General features: G+C 30.5%; 1 protein-coding gene across 1 annotated transcript in view; it reads left to right on the top strand.

Annotated features, from left to right (window-relative positions):
- LOC136982882 (piezo-type mechanosensitive ion channel component 2-like) overlaps window positions 1-24,946 on the top strand; it is a 128,143-nt gene that overhangs the window by 90,316 nt on the left and 12,881 nt on the right. Inside the window, 9 exon segments of the mRNA XM_067279433.1 lie at window positions 1,048-1,205; window positions 1,911-2,047; window positions 7,929-8,033; window positions 10,862-10,929; window positions 15,756-15,821; window positions 19,453-19,720; window positions 19,791-19,964; window positions 20,041-20,140; window positions 20,450-20,518. Of these exon segments, the coding sequence (XP_067135534.1) occupies window positions 1,048-1,205; window positions 1,911-2,047; window positions 7,929-8,033; window positions 10,862-10,929; window positions 15,756-15,821; window positions 19,453-19,720; window positions 19,791-19,964; window positions 20,041-20,140; window positions 20,450-20,518 (1,145 nt within the window).

The raw sequence follows: 24,946 nt of genomic DNA, 5'->3' as shown, positions 1-24,946 counted from the left end.
AGATATTTATGGGTCCGCGAGTAATGGTTACAAATAACAATGCAGAGATAAAAATTCACATAATGAATTTTCCTTTTTATTTCCTGCAAACGCAGTTCTTTTAATACATGGATCTCAACTCGACAGAATTTCACTTCTATATCTTTACAGGGGAGTGAGTTGCCTCCTATTATTTTTACAGGTGGATTCCACATGCATGCGTAACAAAGAACAAACAAATAACCTTAATGACTAATTTAAAACTAAACTTACATCTAACTTAAAATAATAAGGAAAAGAAAAGGATAGACTTAGGAAAGCAAGGGAACGATAGAAAAGAAAGTAGTAAGTACCCGGGTCCAAGTTGTCTGATCAATGTCCTTAATGATTCTTGTCCTCACAATCGTGATTCTTTTTCTTTCTCTAATAAACGAGCGGTTCTATGTCTGGATTCTCTCTCTCTCTCTCTCTTAGTGTCCTATGGATCCTCGTATCTCTTTCTCTCCCTGGTCTTCTCAGGTGCTCTGTCTCGTTGACTGCAGTCTCCTCTTTCACCCTCTTTCGAGTCTGGGGCACTGCGTCCGACGTCTGTCTTCCTCGAGGTCCAACCCAAAAAGTGTCTGTTGTTGTACAGCTTAGCCTTTAGGGCTTCTTCTTTTCTTTTGTTCTCACTCTCCAAATTCGAGGAAGTCCTAATACTCTCGGTTCTTAGAAGGAGGTAATCCTCCCCCTCCAGCAATAACGGTTGATATGCAATTTGTTGAGACAAAGGAACAGAATTAAAGTAGAAATGAAGGAAGAAGAAAGAAAGAATATATATATGTATATGTGTTTATAACTTACAAACTAAAAAAACAACAAAAAAAAACAATACGGCTGACGGCCACATAAGAAACCAGAACATGTGGACGTTTTTTTGCTCAATGAGTGTTTTTGTTCTTTGAGCCCAACATATATATATATATATATAATAAGTAATTGTAATTTTAAGAATTAAAATTAAAAATTTAAATTATGTATAAATACTTACCAATACTTTATTAAAATGCTGAAAATTTATAACTTTAGAGGTGCTGAACTTTTATATGAAATTCATATGAAAGAAGTTCAGGAACAAAAGAGAGCTGAAAAAGAAACAATGAAGAAAATAAAACTTAAATTGGATCGGATTCGAACTCATCAGAAAAAAAGAAAATATAACAAAGTTTCAGAGACTCACTATAGAGGTAAAAAAAGGGGTATTTTTAGAATTTATTAGTATTCTTACATTAATCTAAGACTCTTTTACGTTTACTTGATTAAACTAGTTACTTACATTATCAAAACAAAAATCAATAAAAGATAAGACTAACAGAAATTTCAGAATTATTATTTACTAGATAAATAAACTTTCAAATTAATTAAATGAATGAATTTATTTATATAAAATTTATATTGATACCTTATTTATATTTAATCTTTTCAAAGCTTCAAAGAATGTAAATATCTTACATTTATTCTCTCATCTTTTGTATTGCATGCCTGTTATGTTTCATTATAAATTACAGTATTTTAGTATAATAATAATAACAACAACGTTTGTTTAATATATTATTAACAGCAAATAATTCTTATGTATAGTTAATGTTTTATATAAATTTTTCATAAACTGTTTTTTGTTAGTCAGAAATAATACATTGAAAATTTTATAAAGTATTCTAGAAGAAAAATTTATACAAAACTACAAAACAATCAAAAATTGTCCACTTTCTGATCAGTGGACAGTTTCTGATTATTTCATTTCATTAATGTTTAATGAAATGAAATAACATTTAATAAATATTAAAATACCTGATTAAGACATGTTATTGTTTTAGATGTTAATTTTTTTTAAAGTTGGATTAATATATATTTGCTAAAATTATTACTTTTCAATTAATATATTAATTTAGTAATACGTTCTGGAGATTTTGATACAATTGAAGAATATTTTGAAGATACTATTGAATTTGAAAATAAAAATAAAGATGAATCAGTGGATAGAGAAGAAATAAAAAAAACTGTTGAAGATCAAAAACATGGATTTATTGTAAGTATACATTTATATGTCATGTTGTGTTTATTTATGTATGTTACATGTAGTTTCTGTTTTTTATGTCACACATTGTTGGGGAATACTAATCTCATGCTAAATAGCTAATTTTAAAATAATACTTTAGCATATCTGAAAAATGACTATCTTAATGAATTTATATCACCAATAATATTAAGTGTCTAGTGATTTTGTGTGAATTTTTCACATCATTACAAAAATTGTACTAGCTTATAAATTTTCCTAAAAGTATAAGATAAAGTTTATTATTATAACTATTTACAGTAGAGCATCAATTATCTGAAACAATTCGGGACTGAGGTTGTTCAGATAACTGATCACTTACAAAAAAAATATATTAAACACAAAACTGTAGTGTATATATTTTATATCATACGTCTTATAAATACATACCTTACATAAAGTAATACATTAAAGTAGGCCTACAGTTTAGATCAGCAAGGAGGGGAAAAGTGCTGCAGCACCACAGCACTAGTGGAAATTTGAATTTGCTGACTGGAATGCTTTTGGTTAATCAATATTTTGGTTGATCAGTATTCAGATAATCAATGCTGTACTGTATTCATAATGCTTTTGTTTTTTATTGATTTGCATATATTTATAAAATTTATATTTGTAATGAAATATAATGTCATGGCAGTATACCATGATATTATACACTATGCTACCATTTTTATAAGTAAAATAAACAATCCTTAAAATACTGTTGCATTGTTAATTTAAAAATTTCCTGAATTATTTAAGTTTAAACATTCCTAGATAATAAACAAATGCAATATTATTCTGATCTACATAAAACAAAAAATTTTAATTTTAATACATAATTAATGTGAATTTATATGTACATATTATATATTATAATTCAACCTCAATATTTATGATTAACATTGAACTGAAATGACTGTTCACACTATTCCTAAAAGATTTCAACTGATATTAAGTAGTTTACACAAAAGTGTAATTCAGTAATGAAAATTATAATAATAGAAGTTTCACTGTAGATTAATCACAGTGTACAATTTACAGTACTGGTAATATAAAAGGAAATTCTGAAATAAAAGTATATTAAATTAAAGAAAACAGTGATAAAAAAAATATAGTCATATCTTGATATAGCCACTTCCTTCTTGATTTGGTGCCACTGTAGTGTTTTTACTGCTACTACTTTTGCTTCTCGTCACTGTGCACGATTAAAAACGAATGAGACGAACAGTGACAAAAACTAAGTTTATTTTCAGTTCATATAACAGTTACATGACTCGACGATGTGGCTAACAAAAGGCAACTGACTGTCCAAAAAGTCCCACAGGATGAGTCTGGTCCCGTTCCAAGAAGTAATAACTCTTACCACCTGGGATTTGTTACGACTGTTAAGATGTGGAGGGTGACGTTCCCCACACCACCTTCATAAAGCACCAATATTCACTTGTGAATGAATCTTCCCTATAAATATTATACACAGGCCTTCAGTATCTGAATTTTGCATTGTAAACAGTGTTGTTTCATCAACTCACACAGCTTTTAGACTCAAACTTATGTATAGACTTCAATACTATATGTAATTTTTATTGTTTCAAGTGTTTCAATTTAGTACCATTTTCAGAAGTAAACACATGATGGCTCTACATCAAAGTTTGATTGCAAGTATTTGTTTAATATGTATTAATCAAATAACCATCAGACTTCTATTATATTCAAAGAATTTTGAAACCATTTAAGTATAAATCAAATAAATTATTATGAAGATTAATAAATGAATTCTTTAATAATTGGAAAGTTAATTTACAATATGTCATACACTTATTGCAATGACAAACTTTATAAGATAGACACAGAAAAAAATATATCTAATTTTAATTTTAATAACTTTATTTTCATTTATACTCAATGCCAAAAATTATGGTACTTACATATATACTACTAAAAGGCTTATTTATGTTATTTAATTGTCATTTTATTATTAAAATAATTAACAAAAAGTTGCATTGATGTAATGCTGCAGCTGGTATGATGTAGCAGGGATTAAAGGGGATATGCAGCTGAATTTATGGAACAGAGTACGATATAGCTCCCTGGGATTTGGAGATGTTTAGATGTTTTTACCATGTTAACAAAAAGTTCCAGTCTAGACTGAAATAGTACATGCTCTGTCTGTACAAAATTTTTTCAAACAAAATATGATTTTTACTGTTAATTTATTCTTTCAAATAATTTAAACAAAAAAACTTACATTTATTTTATTTCATATATTTGTTTGATATTGGAAAAATCTGTCGAAATAAATTTTTTAAGACAAAAATAAAATTACAAAAGATTTCCTAGTTAAACTAGCAATTTTGAAATAGTTTATTATTAATCAGTTTCAAATAACTAAATGATGTAAAACAGTAATCATATATTTTGGATTATTTGTAAGATTTTATTTTTTCAACTCTAAATTGAATTAACATTCAATTTGATACAAACAATAATCAGAAGGTATTCATAAAATACAAATCTTCAGGTTTCCAATACAATCATTCAATTCATCTAGTTGCAACAAATGCCATATTAGCCTAATCCCACAAATTTCCTTTCTTATGAAAAATCCTACCATCATTACACAGCCAAACAAAAGTGGGAGTGGTGACACTATAACAGAAGACGTTCTAAACTCCATGTCACGTAATCACTGCCTTGTCCTGTCAACTCATCTATTGGAATTGAGTCCATGCACTTTTGTAGTTTTTCCCTTGCACAACATTTTCATCACTGATTGTCTTTGTACTTCTCTTGTGATAGCACCAAAAAGGAAAAGTTTTTTTTCCCAACCATGTGTCAACATATATGACCTCACTGCTCCCCTGCCAGGTTTATGCCTCTCCAGGTAACAACAGTTGAACATTCTGGAATTGTACAAAGGATTTATAACTCACAAATTTCACCTATGTACAAAATATGACAAGTGATTGTCACATGTTAATCACAGCTATTAAAATTAGATAGTTGCAACCTAAGATTATCAAAATTTTGTTTAGAATGCTAAAAAGAAAATTTTTTAAAATTTTTATAATATTGCAACAATTATATTTCATTTATTAATAAAATTGCTAAGACAATCTTATATATAAAATTGTCGTGTCACAATTTTTGTTACCGTACTCCTCCGAAACGGCTTTACCGATTTCTACCAAATTTCATATGCATATTCAGTAGGTCTGAGAATCGGCTACTATCTATTTTTCATACCCCTACACCATTTCCCCCTTTCAAAAATATATTTATATATGGATTAAGGCTTTTATGTCCAACAGATGGCGCTAACTTCCGACGACCTAAGTTTGCTTTTCTGTCAGGCATTCTGCTTTTCTGTGAGAATGGACTGAAGCAGATCATTTTCTATCTTCTATCTATATAAATAAAATATAACGTTCGTTTGTTCCTACCGATTCCTTTGAAATTTTGACACAACGTTGCATTCGAATACGCACGTGTTTTTATATAATATACATGTCGAAATTCCCCCAGTGGGGGGAGATGGACGGGATTAAGGCTTACCGTGAAGAACTCGGCTTCTATTATACTATTTTACATGCGGTTTTTTGCGTTTTTAATTGCGTTTTAATAGGTTACATCAACAGAATATACACTAAAAAGGGATTTTTCGATATTCCCCAGCGGGAAAAGTGACGGGATTAAGGCTTACTGTGAAGAACTCGGCTTTTATTATACTATTTTAGATGCGTTTTTGATTGCGTTTTAATAGGGTACGTCAAGAGAATGTACACTAAGAAGGGATTTTTTGAAATTCCCCCCACGGGGGAAGTGTTATACATTTATAATAGATACATTTTGAGCCACAGCAACGCGTGGCCGGGTCAGCTAGTAATAATTAAAAAAATACTAAATAAATAAAAGTGTCTGCATATTTTGTCCTTGTTAAACACCTCATAACAGTTATACCCTAGCCATTTATTAATATATATTTTTTATGAGTGTTAAGTTCCTGAAGTGTTTAGCAAGAATAAAGTATGAAGACACTTATTTATTTAGTGTTTCTTTAATTTTGTGAATTTAAAAAAAAAAATATATTTTAATATTTTTAATAAAATAGTTTCTAATATATATTTATTAAAAGCTGTTATATATAATGATATGTAATATTATATATTACTTTCACTAATAATATTTTCAGTAAAATTATTTAATTCATAAATTAAAAATTATATATAAAAATTTTATATCACAGAAAATATTTTATTGTTTAACAACTAATCATATTATTTATTTTATGCAAAATAAACAACTGCTGATGACTTGACATTTATAATTTAATATCATATCTTGTTGATATATACTAATTTATAACTGTTAGTTGACATAATTCCAAATGGTATTTTTACAAAGTTGAATTATTCTATACCAAGAAAGAACACAACTTTATTTTGTTGATTATTATTAAAATAAATAAAATTTTCCTATTTGAATAATTAGAAAATCTCATTTATTTAAATTTTAGAATATCTGATCAATAATATTGCTGTATCAAGGATCAACGAAATGTCCCCGACGTATAAAATGGCAAGTGTGTTGAGGATCTTACAAACTTAAACTCATGACAAATTATGATATCTATATATTTTTTATGAACTTAGGATCATTGATACACAAGTCTACAGTTGTACGATTACAATTGCCCCGAATCGCGACATGAATTAGATAAATTAAGTCTTACTACACGTGTATACCTGACAAGTTCATACAAAATTGATCTGCACGAAAATATATCTATATATATACAATAGGTACGACGACACTAAATTACAGAGTACTCATCTGTGGACACCACGAGGTCATAAGCACTGCTTGATGAATTCCTCGAAGTCCAACCGTTCTTCTGTCCCGTCTGCGATTTGGTCAGTGAAAAAGAAAAGATGGAGCATGGAGCGTCTCCATTTATATTCCCCGCCATTCAGGTTACAGCTACGTCACGTGGTAAGAGCCGACCAATCCTAATTGCACTTACAGGCACCCGGCAAAAGGGTGATATGACAACGTGAAAACAATTAACACGCGTGACAACATCTTGAATTCCGATACGGACAATGGAACTCTTATATACATATATGTACATACAACTACAATAGTGATTAATCACTACAATATAAAGCAGATACAAAAAATTATCTTTTGCAAGAGAATTTCTTCAAATGTTTATTATTAAATTAAATTTTAAATGTTAGTTTATTTTCAAAAAAAAAAATTGAGCATTCTTTTCTTAGTGATTTGATATTATTAATAATTATTTGAATGACCCTTTATATCAATAATAATTATATTGATCTGTCAAACAATCATTGCCCATGGTGCAAATCCAGCAATTTCTCAATTGAATACTTACTTCAGGAATGTCAAAAACTCTCAAATGTACATGACTCTTTCAACATCTCTCAAATACTCCAAAGTGACTCATCCCAAGATTATAGAAAATCTCTAAATAATCCAGATAAAAACGACCTATATACCCTATATAACTATTTCATTAAGGTCACAAAAATGTTGTAAATCCATGTCAATATGTCTAACCATAGCAACATTGTATAACGTAACTATTATTGTATAATTATATTACTGTGACTATTAAACTAATTTTTATCTATGTTATTAATGAAACAATATAAAATTACTGTATAAAAACGGTTAAATACCAATATCCTATTTATTGTTCTAATAATACGTAAATTTATAAGTCAGTTTTGTACAACCCCCTGCAACAGGATAATCCCTTTTTGTTAATAAAGATTTATAATTATTTGAATAATAAATATTTTTTAAATATATTTTTAGAAATAAATTATTTAATTCAATGCATTTTCAGCATGAAATGATTTCATATATGATAGCTAAGTTGGATTATTTTTCAAGACATCATCGTTTTGTAGCGAAGCAATTATATTTTGAAAAAATGAAAATAAAGGAGAAGGTAATGAATAAAAATATATAATTGAAATAGTTAAAAAATAAACTTTGATTAATATTGATTATTATAATTCTATTTAAATCTTATTTTTACTTTTCCAGTTCTGCCATACTTTTTCTGTTAAATATAACAATTGGTCAAAAAAATGACCCTTCCCCAAGATTTTTACATTTTAGACTTGGGACCTTGAAATGTTGAGAAATGCAAAAAAATTTGGGGATTCTGTATGTGTAGATGTTAGTAGGTGTGCGTGTGACATGATTTTGTTCACTATATTTGAAGTTTAATAACTACTGTGCTTTTTGTCAAAAATTTCCGAAATTTTGCAGGGATGTTTGTGTATTAGGGCCATTGATACTATTAAATTTTGGTGGTTAAAGGTTAAGGGGTCATGTATCATATCTCCAGTAAGGTTGGACGTAATGACAATTTTACTTGTTATTAGCATTTACGAGTTTTTATAAAACCCATTATAGGGATGGGTTTTATAAAATCCCCAATATTAAACTTTATGCCATTTTATAATAATTAAAAATATAAAAAGTTTTTAATAATAAATAAAATATCATAACAGATAGCACTACACATGCAGTTTTAAATGTTGCAGGGAAAGTTAAGCAACTTGTTGCTAGATTCTTTATATCTTTTTCTTAAAAAATGTTGTTGGCGGAGTTCAAAACTCATGTTACTCACATATAAAGGAAAAAAGTAATTTTTAAGATAAAGTATTTATTATATAGTAATAATAATATATTTATAATATAGATAATGATTAAATTCTTCCGATTTTTAAGAATATATATATTAAAAATTAGTTGGTTACATTGTTAGCCTTACTACTCTGGACACCCAGGAATGAATTTGGGTAGTCAAAAAATTCCAGGAATTTTTTAGTGGTGGTCTGTCCTAGATATGTCAGGCCTTATCACTTAACCCAATCATCAAATTGTGCATCTGATTGAACACACAGTGGGTCTAAGAAAGATCCTCTAATTCCCATGAGTCAGAAAGCATCAAAAAAATTTTTAAACTACTAATGATTTAATTATTTTAAATTTATTGTATAATTTTCATTTAAATGAGTTAGGATTTTGTTTTAAGTAGAATTTTTGTTAAATAAATTTGGAGTTTTTTTGTTTAAAAATGGCTGTCCATTCAGTTTTAAGAAAGCAATGTGTGAACTATAAAATATTATATAAAATACTTCCCATTTTTCTGGAGGAAGAAAAATATCTAATAAAGAGTACTTGATTCTAGTTTTGAAATATTGAAATTTTCCAGTTATGTTAATCATTATTCTTATCAAAATATGCTTAATTTGTCTTTATATGAAATCAGATTTTTTAAACTTAATGTGTTATTAATACAGTATAAGTTCATTAACATAGTATCTACATGATGCCAGATTACCAAACATTTTTGTATTTTTGTAAAAATTTGATGTTATATACAATTTGAATGTTACAGACATTGCTGTACATATGGTACCAACACATGCCACTGTATGCTTTTATTTGTTTACACATGCTATTTAATCAGTCTGAAGGTGATGCAGTTCATGACTATATTTTGCTAAGATCAATTGAAAAATCTGCAAAAATGTTAATGAGCATATTGTTGTACAAAATGTCATTTGCAATAATTTATATATTGTAATACAATTGAACCTGTCTATCTCAAACATGTTTATCTCAAAAATGTTTTTATCTTAAAATTTATTTTCTTCCCTGCATTTTCAGCCTAAATTCAATATATTTTCCATGTTTATCTCAAATAATTTTCTTCCAAAACTTCTATATTTCAAATTACGTATTGAAGTATCAATTACAAATTTTTATAATTTTTGCTCAGTGACTACATATTGATAGCATGAATTGTAGTTGAGAAACATCTCTTGTAATACAGTATATAGTTGCAATTAATGCTGCCTTTCTCTGATTGGCCACTAGTTTGGTTTGCATCTTGTTGGTCAAAGAAAGTTAGGCATCGGAAACTATTGATAAACTATTTAAGATATGTCAAGAATGTTTTATTTATATCTAATACAGGAGTGTACTGTACTTGATATTGTATTAATAAAAAACCATATCTCTAATTAAACCTTAAAACCATTTACTATGTAGGAATCTCTATATATCAAATCCTATTTTGAATTTTTTTTCTTAATCCTGTAAGATTTAAGATAGGTAGGTTTGACTGTTTATTTTCCAGACATTTTAAATACATATAATTTACAAAAGCTACACATGCTCTGAGTATGAGGAACCTGCTTTTAAGTTACAGGATACCTTTCAGAAGGTTCCAGATTAACAAACTTCTACTGTATCATTTTTTAAACTTTGCAATTAATTTCAGATAAAATTAATTTCATCTGTAAACTTTTCAAATTTACAGTTTTCAAATTTTATTTATGTAAAATTATCAATTGTAATAATTTTATTCTTTATTATTTTACAAAAACAATTGTAATGAAAATTTAATAAGTTATCCAATTCAATTTATTTTTTACTTGAAAAATAAATTAATGAAGAGAGTACATTTTAAGATGATAGCTTCTTATTAAAATTGTTTAGGCATAAACTTTAAATAATTAAAAATATCACCCATTAATAAACTATTACTACTGAAGGTACTAATATTTTTTAAAGTTTTCTATTTCTTATTTTATAAAAATATATTTTGCCTTAGGAATAAGCATAAATTTTTCAGTGTGGTTGTATCTTAATAGATTGTGGGTTTTTGATTGTTTATATGTTAGGATTTTAAAAAATCTATTTTATATTAATAAATTTAAATGTTTTTAATTAATGTCATTATTTAATTATTTACAGCTGAAACAAAATCCTGATTTTCATACTGAAAACATAACTATTTATAATAGGACTGATGCAAAATTAATGTAAGCTTTCTATAATATTATATTTTTAAATTTCCATGTTAATTCATTATAGAATGATAAAATAAATTAAATGATTTCTATTTTTTAGATGATTATATTATATATATATATTTTTTTTTTTTTTTTCAAAATCGTAGTGTAATGTATGTATGTGCATGTGCATATACATAAGCTTTTTAATAATAATTTACATCTGTAAGAAAATGCCTCAAACTTTATTTTCATTATTATTTGCTTGATTCTTCTATTACTGGAATTTATCATTTTATATTTTTATGTTTTAACTTTGGTGACACTTAACAAGTTTACACTAATACAGTAGAGCGTCGATAAGTGGAACCAATTGGGGACTGGGGTCCTTCCAGTTAATGATTTGTTCCAGTTTCCGACTTTGTACGAAAAAATACGTTAACCTGTCCGATGTTCAAATTTTTCTCCGTTGCGTGTCGCTTTGTGTTGAATTTTCGTCGATTTTAAGCCTAACGAAAGCGGCTGGATGGCCGAGCAGTCAAAGTTAGCAGCCTGCCGCCCTGAGGGACCCGGGATCGAATCCGGACGGGTCGAGAAATCCCCAGGAATTTTTCGGGGGTGGTCCGTCCGGATATGTCGGTCCCCGTCCCTCACCACCCGGCCGCTTCATTGTGGCCTGGCCGAACCTATAATGGGCTTGCTATAAGAGGCCCTCTTAGTGCCCACTGGGCGGAAAGAGTTACAAAAAAAAAAAAAAAAAAAAAAAAAGCCTAACGAAAATTTTTATAATAATCATCGAGGCTATTGTATTGTTAAAAATTATTTCTGCATTTTGTACAAACAAAATAAATATATTAAAGAATATAAAAACATGAAAATTATACTTTAGAAGTAAATTTAGTATCAAAAACATTCGATTCAGCACGACACAGTCCGACTGAAAATCGTTCCACTTTCCGGCCATTCCACTTACCGACGTTCCACTTATCGACGCTCTACTGTACTAATATTTTTTTATTTCTTTTCTGCCCTGGGGACACTGGATACTCATTATGAGTTCATCTAGTCCCACAAAGGCTAAGTAGTGAGGAATGGTGCAAGGCTGGCTGTCCTGGATACATATATCTAGGACAGTGTTTCTCAAACTTTTTTGTCTGGTGGCACACTGAAATTATTAAATAAAATTCATGGCACTCCTATTATTATTATTATTTGCTTTTTTACAGTTAGTAAAGATATGAAGGATGAAAAGTCTTTGAAAAAAAATAAAAGTTTTTTAAAGTAAGTTTATTTCCAAACAACACAAAAATATTCAAAACAAAAGTTATTATTATAAAGGTATCTGGTGATAAAATGAGCTCTGAATTTTTGATGATTTACTAGTGCTAATTGATTCCTTAGCTTTGCTACCAGTAACCACTTCTTGATCATTAGATTCTTCATGTTTTCTTTGTTTAATGAAAAAAATTATTCATGATATTGAACGACATAATTCACTTCAATATTTTATTATAAAATTTAATTACAAGTTAATAATTTATTTGTTCTTGTTGTAAAGAAGAAAAATATTTGTATATGATGCTTTCTCGTTATTGTCTGAACATATAACAATAATAAAAACAACTACTTACTGCATTCAACGCATTTATATTGCACTTCTACTCGCTGCAGGAACAGAACAGACAACTAGTAACTAGTTCGTTTTTTTTAATAGTATTTACGTATCGCCAATTACCGAGTCATTGAGACAAGTGGCAATGTAACAAGATTAGTAGAAAAAACCAATATTCATTTTTTATAATTGTTTTAATTATTTATTTAATACTTTAATTCCATTATTTTAAGTAATTTTAATTTAATTATTTAAAAATTTCGCGGCACCCGCTTTGAGAACCACTGATCTAGGACATCTACCCTCACTCCTTAGCCTTCATATAAAATAATGAACTGATGAGCCAGACATTGCTTGGGCAAAAAATAACAGCAAAGATTAAAATTATTAGATTATTTTGTACTTCTAACCCTATAATATAGTATTTGATTTATAATTACAAAGGCTATCTTATGTAAGAGTTTATCACACCAAGTGACCAATCTAACATCTTAAAAATTCTTAAATTGTGTACAGTAGAGGAAAAAAGTTTTTTAAATGTGTTAGATAGGTTGCTTGGTGTGATAAACCCTTACATAAGATAACCTTTTTTGTTATATAAATTAAATACTATAATATAACAAACATTAAAACAAAAACCATATAAAGAGTTTGGTTATTTCAGCCTACCATCATCATATTTATTGCAATACTTGGATGGTACAAAATGACAGTTTCATTGGTCAAGTAGACACCAATTGAAAACATATTTTAAATTTTTTAATATATATATATATATATATATATATATATAATATATATATTTCTTAATGTTAACTCCAAGAAATTGTGCCATTCACAGCCAAATAACAATCTGCCAACCAATCAAATTTGGAAAAAAAATGGACCAAACATTTAAACTCGGCTCCCTCAAACATTTAAACTTGGCACCCTCAAAAACTGCTTAAAACATATTTTGTGCAAGCCGGTAACCTTGTATTATGTAATTTTCCTATTCAAATGCCACCATCTGCTGGCCTAATAGGAAGAAGGGATTGTTGCAAAAGGGGTTTGAAGTAATTTGACCAAAAATAGTCATTCAAGTCCTCCTGGAAGAGAGGATGCTCAACGACTACTAATTAATACTGGTCTGCTATTACTATTTAAAAAGTGATGTATGTTGAATAGGTTGTGATGACCTCACATGTGATCAAAGTTGCTAATCTTAACATCCAAAAGTCTTCATATAAAACTTGTTTAAATAAAAAAGGTTTGTAAAAATACAAGAATTGTTAAAATATATCATTTATGTATTTATAAATGGAAACTAGGATACCTTACAAGTAAGTATAAATCATAACGACTACTTTGGTCCATTTCAAAGTCACACTGAACCAAAAAGTGGCAGGCTTGATAGAGACACCACCCCAAGGCTGTTTATTTGTTAGAAAAAATAAACATACAAAGGATACAAAGTACATATAACAAATCATTGCCATACATATAGGTAATGACAGAAGAGAAATTTAACAAGAATAATTGCTTTTATGTGATAATAAAGTGTTTATATTTTTGCAACAGATTTTATAAACTATGTAGGAAGTGTTCTTGTAAATATCACATTTATAGAAAAATTATTGGGGCTGCAGTTTGAAAAAACTACAGACCTATAAATTTCTACTGTCCTTCCTCTGACTGTCTGTCCTTCCTTAATTTTGAGAAAGAAGTTAGATCAGGGTCGCCAAAGTGGTTGATTATTATTGAGGGGGTCGATTGAAAAATTGAAACTGAAAATCACAAATATAACTACAGATATTATTGTTTTTGAATATTGTTTCAATGAATTTAATAGTACAGCTACCCATCAACATGTAAAATGGCTATGGATCAAGTCGCACAGGACAAACAGAAATTGCTGAGTCCGTGTTCTGGTTCTTACATACATACTATATGTGAATCATCCGCAGCATTTGTAAGCTTGTCTGATTTGCAGTACGCTGACATTATTAGCATCTCTACAGCCGTTTTTAAGCCGCTGTTTATTTAATTTTAGTATTTCACATATATACAATAAATGTAAAAAATGTAAAATTAAAAGAAATGTATTAAAATAATAAGAGGTTTTTTTTTTTTTTGCTTGTAACACAAACTTTTTGGTGGGGGTCAATGTGAGGTTTCGAGAAGTTGTAGGGAGCCAACAATCAAAAAAATTTGAGACCCAAGTTAGATAGATGAAAATCGAGACCAACTATGAAAAGCTAAGGCAGGAAGTCCAGATTAACTATATATGAGCTTCCAGTTTTGATTGGAAGTTGTTAGTTAGATTCAAAATTTTTTAGTTAACCGACATGACTCTATTGCTAACAGGAAAAGTATGATGTACTGGAGCAAGACCACCACTAAAAGAATTGAGAACATTGTGATGAAAAGTTGCAGCCTGGCATTTTGACAATGTCACAATAAATAATTGCTCATTAAAATTAGTTTGGTTTATTTGGTTATGGCAGTGTGACATGTGAGCAATCTGCCAAGGGGAATACATCCCAGAAGACTTTTATGTAAAGCTGGCCCCTATTTAGGTGTTAATAACATGAAGAAAACCTGGAAAACTGCATGTGGCCAGCCCATTGGCCATGCCAAAACTCAGGACAAACTAATTACCAAAGTTCGATGGTTTTATTCACTCGGTACTGGAGGGCACTATCTAAGTTAGAAGTATGTAAAGGTAACTGCTGAGTTTTGTATCAATTGTTCAAACATCCTAGGAAGGTATAGCAAACAAACAAATATCCTCATTTATATATTAGATATATTTAATTAAAAATTTTAACAATGTAATAAATGAACTTATTTTAAAAAAGCAAGAGGTTTAATACAAAAATATAATTTTAAGTCATATAATAATGACACACAAGACAAAATTTCGATTATAAATCAATCGACATCAATAAAATGTAAAATGATTGTTGAAGTGTTTTCACATTTATTTATGTAAAGCATCCATATCGAATAATATTTCTTGTAAGTAGACTTGTAAGAAACTTGGTGATAACTAACAAGCTGCTTATAATTCAGTGTGAGGGAATTTATTTTAGACATTAAAATAAATTAATAACAATAATTTAAATGTAATTTTTTTTTTAAAGAGTGTGTTGACATTTAATTGTATAAACATATTTTGTCAATAAATAGTTGTAATTTATTTATGTTAAAAAATTAATTAATTTAATTTATAATTTAATCATTTTTTAAAATAATATTTTAGATCTGAAAGATGGAAACTTAGAATGAAAGAGAGATTACAAGAAGGAAATGAAAGAACAACTCAACAGTATGATATATTTATTATTTCTTAAATTATATCTATTAATTTACAGTAGGTCCCTTGATTTAACAGACTGTTGGAGGAAGGAATTCTACTATTGTGCAAAGTCTGTTAAATCTGAAGTGTTTTAAAAGCATATATTGATAACAAACAATGTACAAGATTTATTAAAATGTTATAATGTACAAGTACAAATGAAATATTATTATTATTATTATTATTATTATTATTATGTACATTGAGTAATTTATACTTATTGATTCATTGATTCAAACTGTCTTTTAGTGTGCTCTATCTACAAATAAAAAAAGGTTCTGAAACTTTTAGGACAAAAATTTTTTCTGTTGAATACAAAGTTCCTTAAATTAAATGTCTACTGTATTAATACAGAGCAGTGGTTCTCAGTCATATAGTCTACAGACTACTTACACCAAGTTGTAGATGGACCAACAATGCCACCTGACTGAATAATCCTGCGAATCTAAAGTGATCCTAAGTGGGAATCCTGTAATCCTAAGAATCTAAAGTGATTTTTATCCTGTAAGATTTACTTTAGATGCATGCTAAAATATTTTGTCTACCCAGTAATTTAACCTAATAGATAAGTGGTGCATAGAAATATTCTTTCCTTTGGTTAAATGGTTTAGCCAAGTAATAAATAACAGAATCCTGAGAATTGCTCGGCTTTGATAAAAATTAAAAAAAAGTTTATTAATTACAGTTAACACTGATAGTTTCCAAAGAAACAATTGTACACACTTACTAAGAAAATACAAAGACACTTGGGATCACCCATAACAATATCACCAATTTGTTCCCATGTACCGACAAAACAAAGGTCTTATTCTAACTTATGTCTAGCTTAACTATAGTTTAACTAAATTTACAAAGTAAAGGGTCCTAGAGCAAGATAAGGTTGATAAGAATTATACAGGAATTGTCAGAATGAAAAAGTTCAAAGGGGTGACTGGCAATAATAATAAAAAAAAACCTTGGATCCGTTCCTTATTAATTGTCTTTGTTACATGCTAGTCCTGCTTTCCTCTCTCCCCAAAAAATCTTCCTTTCTTTCATTCCAATCTCCCTCTCTCCTCTGCATGTAACCCCTCGACCGATCGGGTGTCACCCCCTTTTGTTTTATTACAGTTCAGACCACATGGGTCAACTAACTACAGTGTGGTTAGGTAAACAGAAGCCAGAAGTACAGTTTTACCACAGGAAGATGGTATAAGGAAATAAAGAAAAGAAAAATAAATAACAAGGCTTAATAAAGCCACAATGGCATCTACTGTAATTGCATATTTAAAAAATGACTAGATTTGTCTGTGGATTACCTGGCATATATCTGCAGATCACCTGTGGTCCATGGATCATACTTTAGAACCACTGATATAAGGAACAGATACCATAATTTTTGCAAAATTATGATATCTATTACCCATGAACTATCTGTGTTAAAAAGTAATTTGAAAAAGGTTTAGATTATGCAATGGGATAGGTTATATCTAATTACAAGTTTATTAAAAAATTTTCTCATTTTATAAAATCACTAAGAAAGTCTTTTTAAAAATGTGAAAAATCATTTGTGCTCTACACACACTATTCCGCTATCACAGTTTTTTCTAAAATTACCAAAGACACACATAAGAATACTTCACCTTTAATTCTCTTCCATTTATTTTCTTTATATTCACTCCATGTTTTAATTGATATTATTAGACACTCCTATATGAATTTGTCTTCAAAACTTAAGGTAATTACTCCCTATCTACATACTAACGTCATTTTAGAGAACTTTGATGTTTAAGACACATGTTATGATAATTGTCATTCAAATAAGCTATAAACTTATTGATCTTTTTATCACTGTGAAGTGAATATTTATGACTAAAATGTCAAAATTTATTTATAGCAATTATTACTTTACTATTACATACTATTATTGTTATTACATTACTATTAATTATATACATTTCAAATGATAAAACTAGCTTGACTACAATATTTCTGTTTTACTTACACATAACAGCATTATTTTCTGCCATTTTACTACAAAATTCAAACTAAAGATGACCTCATTATGATTTTGGTTCATTTGCTTCACTTGTTAAACTCTATACTGTAGAAATATGTTTTATAGTTATAAAATATATAAATTCAATAATTAAAACAATGGGATCAGTATACTTAAAATAAAAATTATCTTTAGTTTTAAAACAAGTAAAAACTACTTTAACTTATTCCGACTTCGAGGAACGATACGGAGTTTAAATGGACGAATCAATGATGAAAAATGACCTCAGTATTTTAGTATTATCAGTTTTATTTTGTTATCCTTTTTACAATTTAGAAAGTCCAGATGCATTTCACTCAACAGTTGAGCCTCTTCAGTGGAACAATTAAATTATCAATCGTTGCATTCCTTTTATGTCAAGCAAATCTATCTCAGCATGCATTGACAGCTATGCCGGTATTCAAATTCATAGCATTTGCATGTGCGATGATACAAAAGTGTTTTATAGTATTTTTCGAGTTAGAAGACAGTAGTAATAAATTTTTTCATAACATTTACTGAACAGTAATTGGATGTTCAAAACAGAATTTTAGTATTCTGTTGGATAATTTATAATCCATTAAGTCTTTACCATGTAAGGAAGCATATCCTTTGTTTGAAAGAATTGGCTGCCTAGAGACAAAATTTCTGTTTTATTTAGCTAATAATAATAATAAATTATATAAATTAAATATTGTATTGCAAGTCTGATAATTTGCATGAAGAAAGATATGGATGAATTGATAATTGTTGAGCTGCAATTTTCAAAGTGCAGACCTGCATATTCCCACTGTTGAGAATCTCAAGAACAGAGTTAGTTAGATGAAAATCAAAACCAGTTATGGAAAGCTTAGAGGCTGGAGGCCTCAATTAACTATGAACTTCTGATTTGGAATGAAAATTACATGGTTTTAGTTCAAAATACTCTCCATAATGGAGTTAGATAGACAACAAGCATGGCTTGATTGTTATCAGGAGAAGTATGATTTACAGGGGCAAGACATCATTAAAGTTCAGACCAAATATGATTAGCTTAGGGGGCAGAGACCCCAATTAACTATACATGAACTTTCAGTCCAGACTCCAGAAGTCATATAATTTTTTAAAAAATGAAAATATTATTAATAATTGCAGCTCAGCATTGTGGTGATGTCACAATAAATAATTGCTCATTTAATTGCTCTCAGTCGCATCATTATTCTCAGCAGTTTTTGTAATTGTATCAAGAATTTGTTCTATTTAGTTTATGGATATTTCAATTTTATATTTTTAAGCATAAGCTCTGAAACCTTGTACTTGTATCATTCAATGAAGCATATCCTAATGTCATAGTTATTATATGAATAGATTATATAGTAATTTGACTTTTCTTTCTTAATAATCAGAAATTAGATTAATGTTTTATACAAAATCAGATTAAGATCAACGGGATAATTATTAGATTCAATATTATTGACATAGGTATGTATTCCCATTATTGAGTTTTTTTCCCATATATAAAAAATTATTCTACTTAATTACCCATTTATATTATCAAATAAGTTGTTATAATTTCAAATATATTAAAAAATTTTTATTTTTCAGATTAAAATTATCAGATACTCATAACAGTAGCTCATTAGAAAGAGAATTTGAGGAAATTCAATCTATATATAAAAAGTTTTTTAAAGCTTGCTATTATGCAATTTTTCCAAGTTCAGAAATGATATGTTATGTTGTTATGGTTGCAAATCAAATGGCATCTGCTAGCATCCTTTCTCTTCCATTACCATTAATGTCATTTCTTTGGGGAACATTATCTGTACCAAGACCTACTGAAACATTTTGGATAACAATTATAACATATACAGAAGTGAATTTTAATATTTTTTTAATATTTGATATGTAAAAATGATATATATAAGAAGTATTATCTTTTATAGGTTATTATAATAGTGAAGTATATATTTCAATTTAATTTTATTTCTTGGAATAATCAAAATCTTTTATCTCCTATTTCTCCTCCAAATATTATTGGAATAGAAAAAACAGATTATTATGCTAAATATGATTTAGCAGTATTATTTGTTGTGTTCTTTCATAGAATTATATTAAAGGTAAGATTGTTTATATTTAAAATAATGTAATGTTATAAAATACAAAGAATTCATAGCAGTATAATGTGATATGAAGAGTTTAGGATTATGGAAAGACAGAATTTCAAGGGGAAATGGCTCTTTACCTAAAGACGATAGTAAAATGTATATATCTAAAGAAGAGGAGAAAGAAGTAAGTAAAAACTCTATCATTTTAATAAATGAATGTTTTAAATTTTTACATAATTATTTGATGGTAATATAGAAACTGAAAATATATAGTGATTTATATATTATATATATAATTTATTATTATAATCTGTCAAAATTAATCAAATAGTCTTTCAAAAGCATATATATCAGTATGCATTTTCATCACTATTTTTTTATTTAAAGACTAATGAATAATTTTATATTAATGAATAGCATTGTCAATAAATATGATTTAAAAAGGCTAATTATTTTTATATGAAAATTTAAAAAAAAACATGATCTAAAGGTTTCAGGCTCAAATAGAAATAATATGAATGTATCTGTACAAAGTACTGATGATTATGAAATAAGAAAAACTTCAGGTTAGTATTTTCTTTTTAATTTTTGAAATGTTTTTAAATTTCAAAATTATTTATATTAATTTATGGGCATGAGGATCTCTATATTTTGAAAATTATGATTTAGTTCACTTCAAAAAGTTTATTCTTGTTGGAAGATGATGTGCACCCACTTTCGAATTGACTTTCAAACACACAACTCACAAAATATCCATACAAAATTATGTTAATAATGTAAGAAATAAAGAATTTGACATATTTATTACAATAAATGAAGCTTTAATTTCATATTATTATACATAAAATTATCAAAATCTTACTTTTTATTTTCAAATATAAAATTATTTTGTACGTACGTATTTATATATAAAAGTTTTAAAATTTATTTTAGCTGGGTATATTGAAAATAACAATAATTCAAGAGTTGAGAATCAGATTTTTGCATCAATTTAATTAAGGTTTTATTTAGTCATTTTGATTTTTAAATTATTAAAAATTTTGCATTTATGAAGTTGTTATTATGCTATTACTTCATGAATTATAACTTTACAAACAATCAAACTAAATCAATATATAACGTTTGAAAAGCTGATTTAAAATAGAAATTAATATTTTTACACTGCTTTAAAATCTACCTTTGTTTTGTGGCTGTACGCCATATTTTTGTACATATGTATTTTAGATTTAATTAGTTTTAATAATTTTCTCTCTTTCTTAACCCTTCTTTCTAACTTCCTTTGTTCATTGTTCTGGCTTTTGGGAACGGGGGCGTCCCACTCCCCACCCACCAGGGGGCCGTGTGGAACAAAGAGTTCGAGTGGAGGACGAGTCAAATCTGGGTCACGAAGGGTCACTTTTTTCCCCGGCTGGACACGAAGAAGCACGGACGAAAACGGCGAGCTCGTGAGACGGAATTCTACGAGGGCCGAATGGAGAGCCGTGAGGTGAGGATCTGGATTTTCGAATCAGAGACACCGAAAAGAAATTATAGTAGAAGATATTTAAAACATTGACGAACCCAGAGACACGCAGAATAGAGCACCAGCCAGCATCGAGTTCAGCGAGAACAAGGGTACCCCACTATCCTATCAATTCTTCTCATTTCCTTATCTCTATACTTTTCTATCCCTAGGTTTAAGTTAGTTAAGGATCGCGCGGGTTTCATTAGTATTGTCGGGCAAGTAGTTTCCAAGAAGGTAAGCTACTTGGGTTATTGTTACTAACGGACAGTAAGAGAAATTGGACCGAGGGAATCCAAAAGAACTCATCTGTATATATTGTTTATCGCGAAATTAAATTTGTTTTAATTGAATTCACGTGTCTGTGTATTCCTATCGCGCTTCACACATCACATTGGCGTCCGCGACAGGATTCCCTCCTCGTTGATCCAATTCTCTGTATTGCTGTACTGATTATCAGCCATCGTTGAAAGTTATATGGAGGACAAAGGTACCCCCAGTATGAGTTTAGTGGCAGAAAGCCACAGTGAGAACCCCCCACTCGTGGTTACTGGATTCTTAGGGATGATCCCCACTTTCTCGAATTCGCCTAACGATACGGTAAATATAAATCAACTATTTAGAACCATTGATAATGTGGCTAAGTTAGCCCAATGGGGGGACGAGGTTAAGGTGGCTGCGTTGCAAGCTAAACTAAAGGGTGAACCATTAAACACTTTCTTTTGTTTATTGGAGCAAACGCCTGCACCAACGTTTAAGGAAATTGAGCAAGACCTAATTAAATGTTTCCAGAAGCACGAAGGGAGAGGAAGGGGCTTACTCGATCAATTATTAAATTTGAGGCAAGGAGGAAAGGAATTAGTCAGTGAATATATCATTAGGACTAGAACCATAATGTCTAGGGCTATCCGGAGTAACCCAAATATCGCGACATTCAGAGACGAGATTATCAAGGAGAGGTTCATCAGGGGATTAGACATAAGTATCAGAAGTCACGTGTGTCGCAGGGAACCTGCTACCTTAGAGAAAGCCTTTGAATGCGCTGAAAGGGAGGAAGAGCTAGAAAGGGAATGTAGTAATTCTAGAGACCTCAAAACGGTCTGTCATAACTTCCAGAGCGAAGTGGGTGCTGAATGTACAAGTCCTGAAGTAAGCCCTAATAATACTCTAAAGGATGAGGATCGATTGGCTAATTTAGAAAAAGGGTTGAAGACCCTGTTCGAAATAGTTTCCAAGATGGCCGAAAACCCGACCCAGACTACTAAGTCGCCTAATATTAACGGCAGACTTTGTTTCATTTGCAATAGCCCAAATCACTTGGCTCGGAAATGCCCCAAAAGAAATAGTTCGGAATTGAAACCAGCCCGGGAACCCGATCAGGGTCAGTGTCGCGTTCCCATCCTCACATTTAAACTGACCGAATTTTCACCTTCGGAGAGGGGACTCCCGTTAATAAGTGGCAGGGTAGCAGGGATAGAGATTAAGTTCTTAATTGACTCTGGTGCAGAAAGGTCTTTAGTTGATATAGCGCTGACTCGAAACGCGAAAATGGCTAAGTCTTTCCAAATTTCAAGAAGGGGTGAGATCACCCATATCAGAGGTATCAACGGCACGATCTCCACATGTAAGGAAGTCCTAAAGAAATCCATAAGCTACAAGGATGAGATAATACCCGCTTCCCTTTGTTGTATGGAATTCCCGGATAGGCTAGAATACCAAGGGATCTTGGGGATGGATGTTATCAATTCAATCCCGTCATTGATAATTGATGGATGTACATTCATAAATCGTGAAGCTAGAGTGTTGAACCATAGTCCTCGCCCATCGATCATGTATTTCGATTGCTTAAGTAGTACTCCGATTGACACCGCCATAACCCCAGGAACTACAAAAGCTAATGACGAAAATCAGGTGACTCGCGTCCTCGATAAGTATCCCGGTTTGTTTTCGGAGGGGGTCGAAGATTTGAAAAGCACCGATCTTTTTATGCATAGTCCCAGTTTCCACCATAGAGTAGTGGAATCACAAATGGAAGACGATTTTTTTAAAAAAATGAAACTAGGTCTTGCGAAGGCTCAAAGGAACATGCATCAGGGTCTTGCCGGAAAGGGTGTCCAGCCAGAATTCCAGTTGGAAGGAGATGTGTTAGTCCACGTTAAACCAGGAAGATATGGACTATATAACTGGAAGCGGATATGTGTAGGTCAGAAAATGGGTGAGGAGGTTGTTAGAGCGTTCCATGAGTCTGGCCTTGGGGGGCACTTGGGCATAGAGAAGACTTGTAATACCGTTGGCAGGCATTACTACATACGGGGTCTACAATCGATAGTCCGATCGGTAGTGAGGGTGTGTAGGACATGTCAGCGGTGCAATACAAAAAGGAAAGGGCGTAACTTTAGTGCTGGTGAGAGAGTGTGGCTGTTACGCAAGCACCAGGGTAGGAAGTTCGGGAAATTTTCCCCTAAGTATTCGGGCCCTTACCGTATTACGAGAATTTTTGGTCCAGTAACCGCAGAGTTGGGTGGTAGTGATGGGAGAAAAAATTGTATTGTGCATTTCAATCGTCTGAAACCATATTATTCATATGCTGTATATAAGGGTCAAAACCATTACCGACCCAACAACAATGATTCCCCGAATATAACCGATGATGATGGAGGTGATGAGATTGCATTACAGTACAGGAGACAGCCGATGACATCTATCAGGCGACAAGAAGACGATGCATCACCAGAGAATCCCCTTGAATCGGATGACGGGCATCAAGCTGTTCCCGCAAGCGAGGGTCGATACCACCTTCGAAAAAGGAGAGTAGATTACTACAAACTCCATCATGGACTTTGAGCCTTTCCGATGGGGCGTATGTGGCTGTATGCCATATTTTTGTACATATGTATTTTAGATTTAATTAGTTTTAATAATTTTCTCTCTTTCTTAACCCTTCTTTCTAACTTCCTTTGTTCATTGTTCTGGCTTTTGGGAACGGGGGCTTCCCACTCCCCACCCACCAGGGGGCCGTGTGGAACAAAGAGTTCGAGTGGAGGACGAGTCAAATCTGGGTCACGAAGGGTCACTTTTTCCCCGGCTGGACACGAAGAAGCACGGACGAAAACGGCGAGCTCGTGAGACGGAATTCTACGAGGGCCGAATGGAGAGCCGTGAGGTGAAGATCTGGATTTTCGAATCAGAGACACCGAAAAGAAATTATAGTAGAAGATATTTAAAACATTGACGAACCCAGAGACACGCAGAATAGAGCACCAGCCAGCATCGAGTTCAGCGAGAACAAGGGTACCCCACTATCCTATCAATTCTTCTCATTTCCTTATCTCTATACTTTTCTATCCCTAGGTTTAAGTTAGTTAAGGATCGCGCGGGTTTCATTAGTATTGTCGGGCAAGTAGTTTCCAAGAAGGTAAGCTACTTGGGTTATTGTTACTAACGGACAGTAAGAGAAATTGGACCGAGGGAATCCAAAAGAACTCATCTGTAT

Source organism: Centruroides vittatus, unplaced genomic scaffold, assembly GCF_030686945.1.
Source record: "Centruroides vittatus isolate TY-2023 unplaced genomic scaffold, ASM3068694v2 contig_874, whole genome shotgun sequence".
NCBI classification, from domain to species: Eukaryota; Metazoa; Arthropoda; class Arachnida; order Scorpiones; family Buthidae; genus Centruroides; species Centruroides vittatus.
This window is presented reverse-complemented; position numbering and strand designations above follow the sequence as displayed.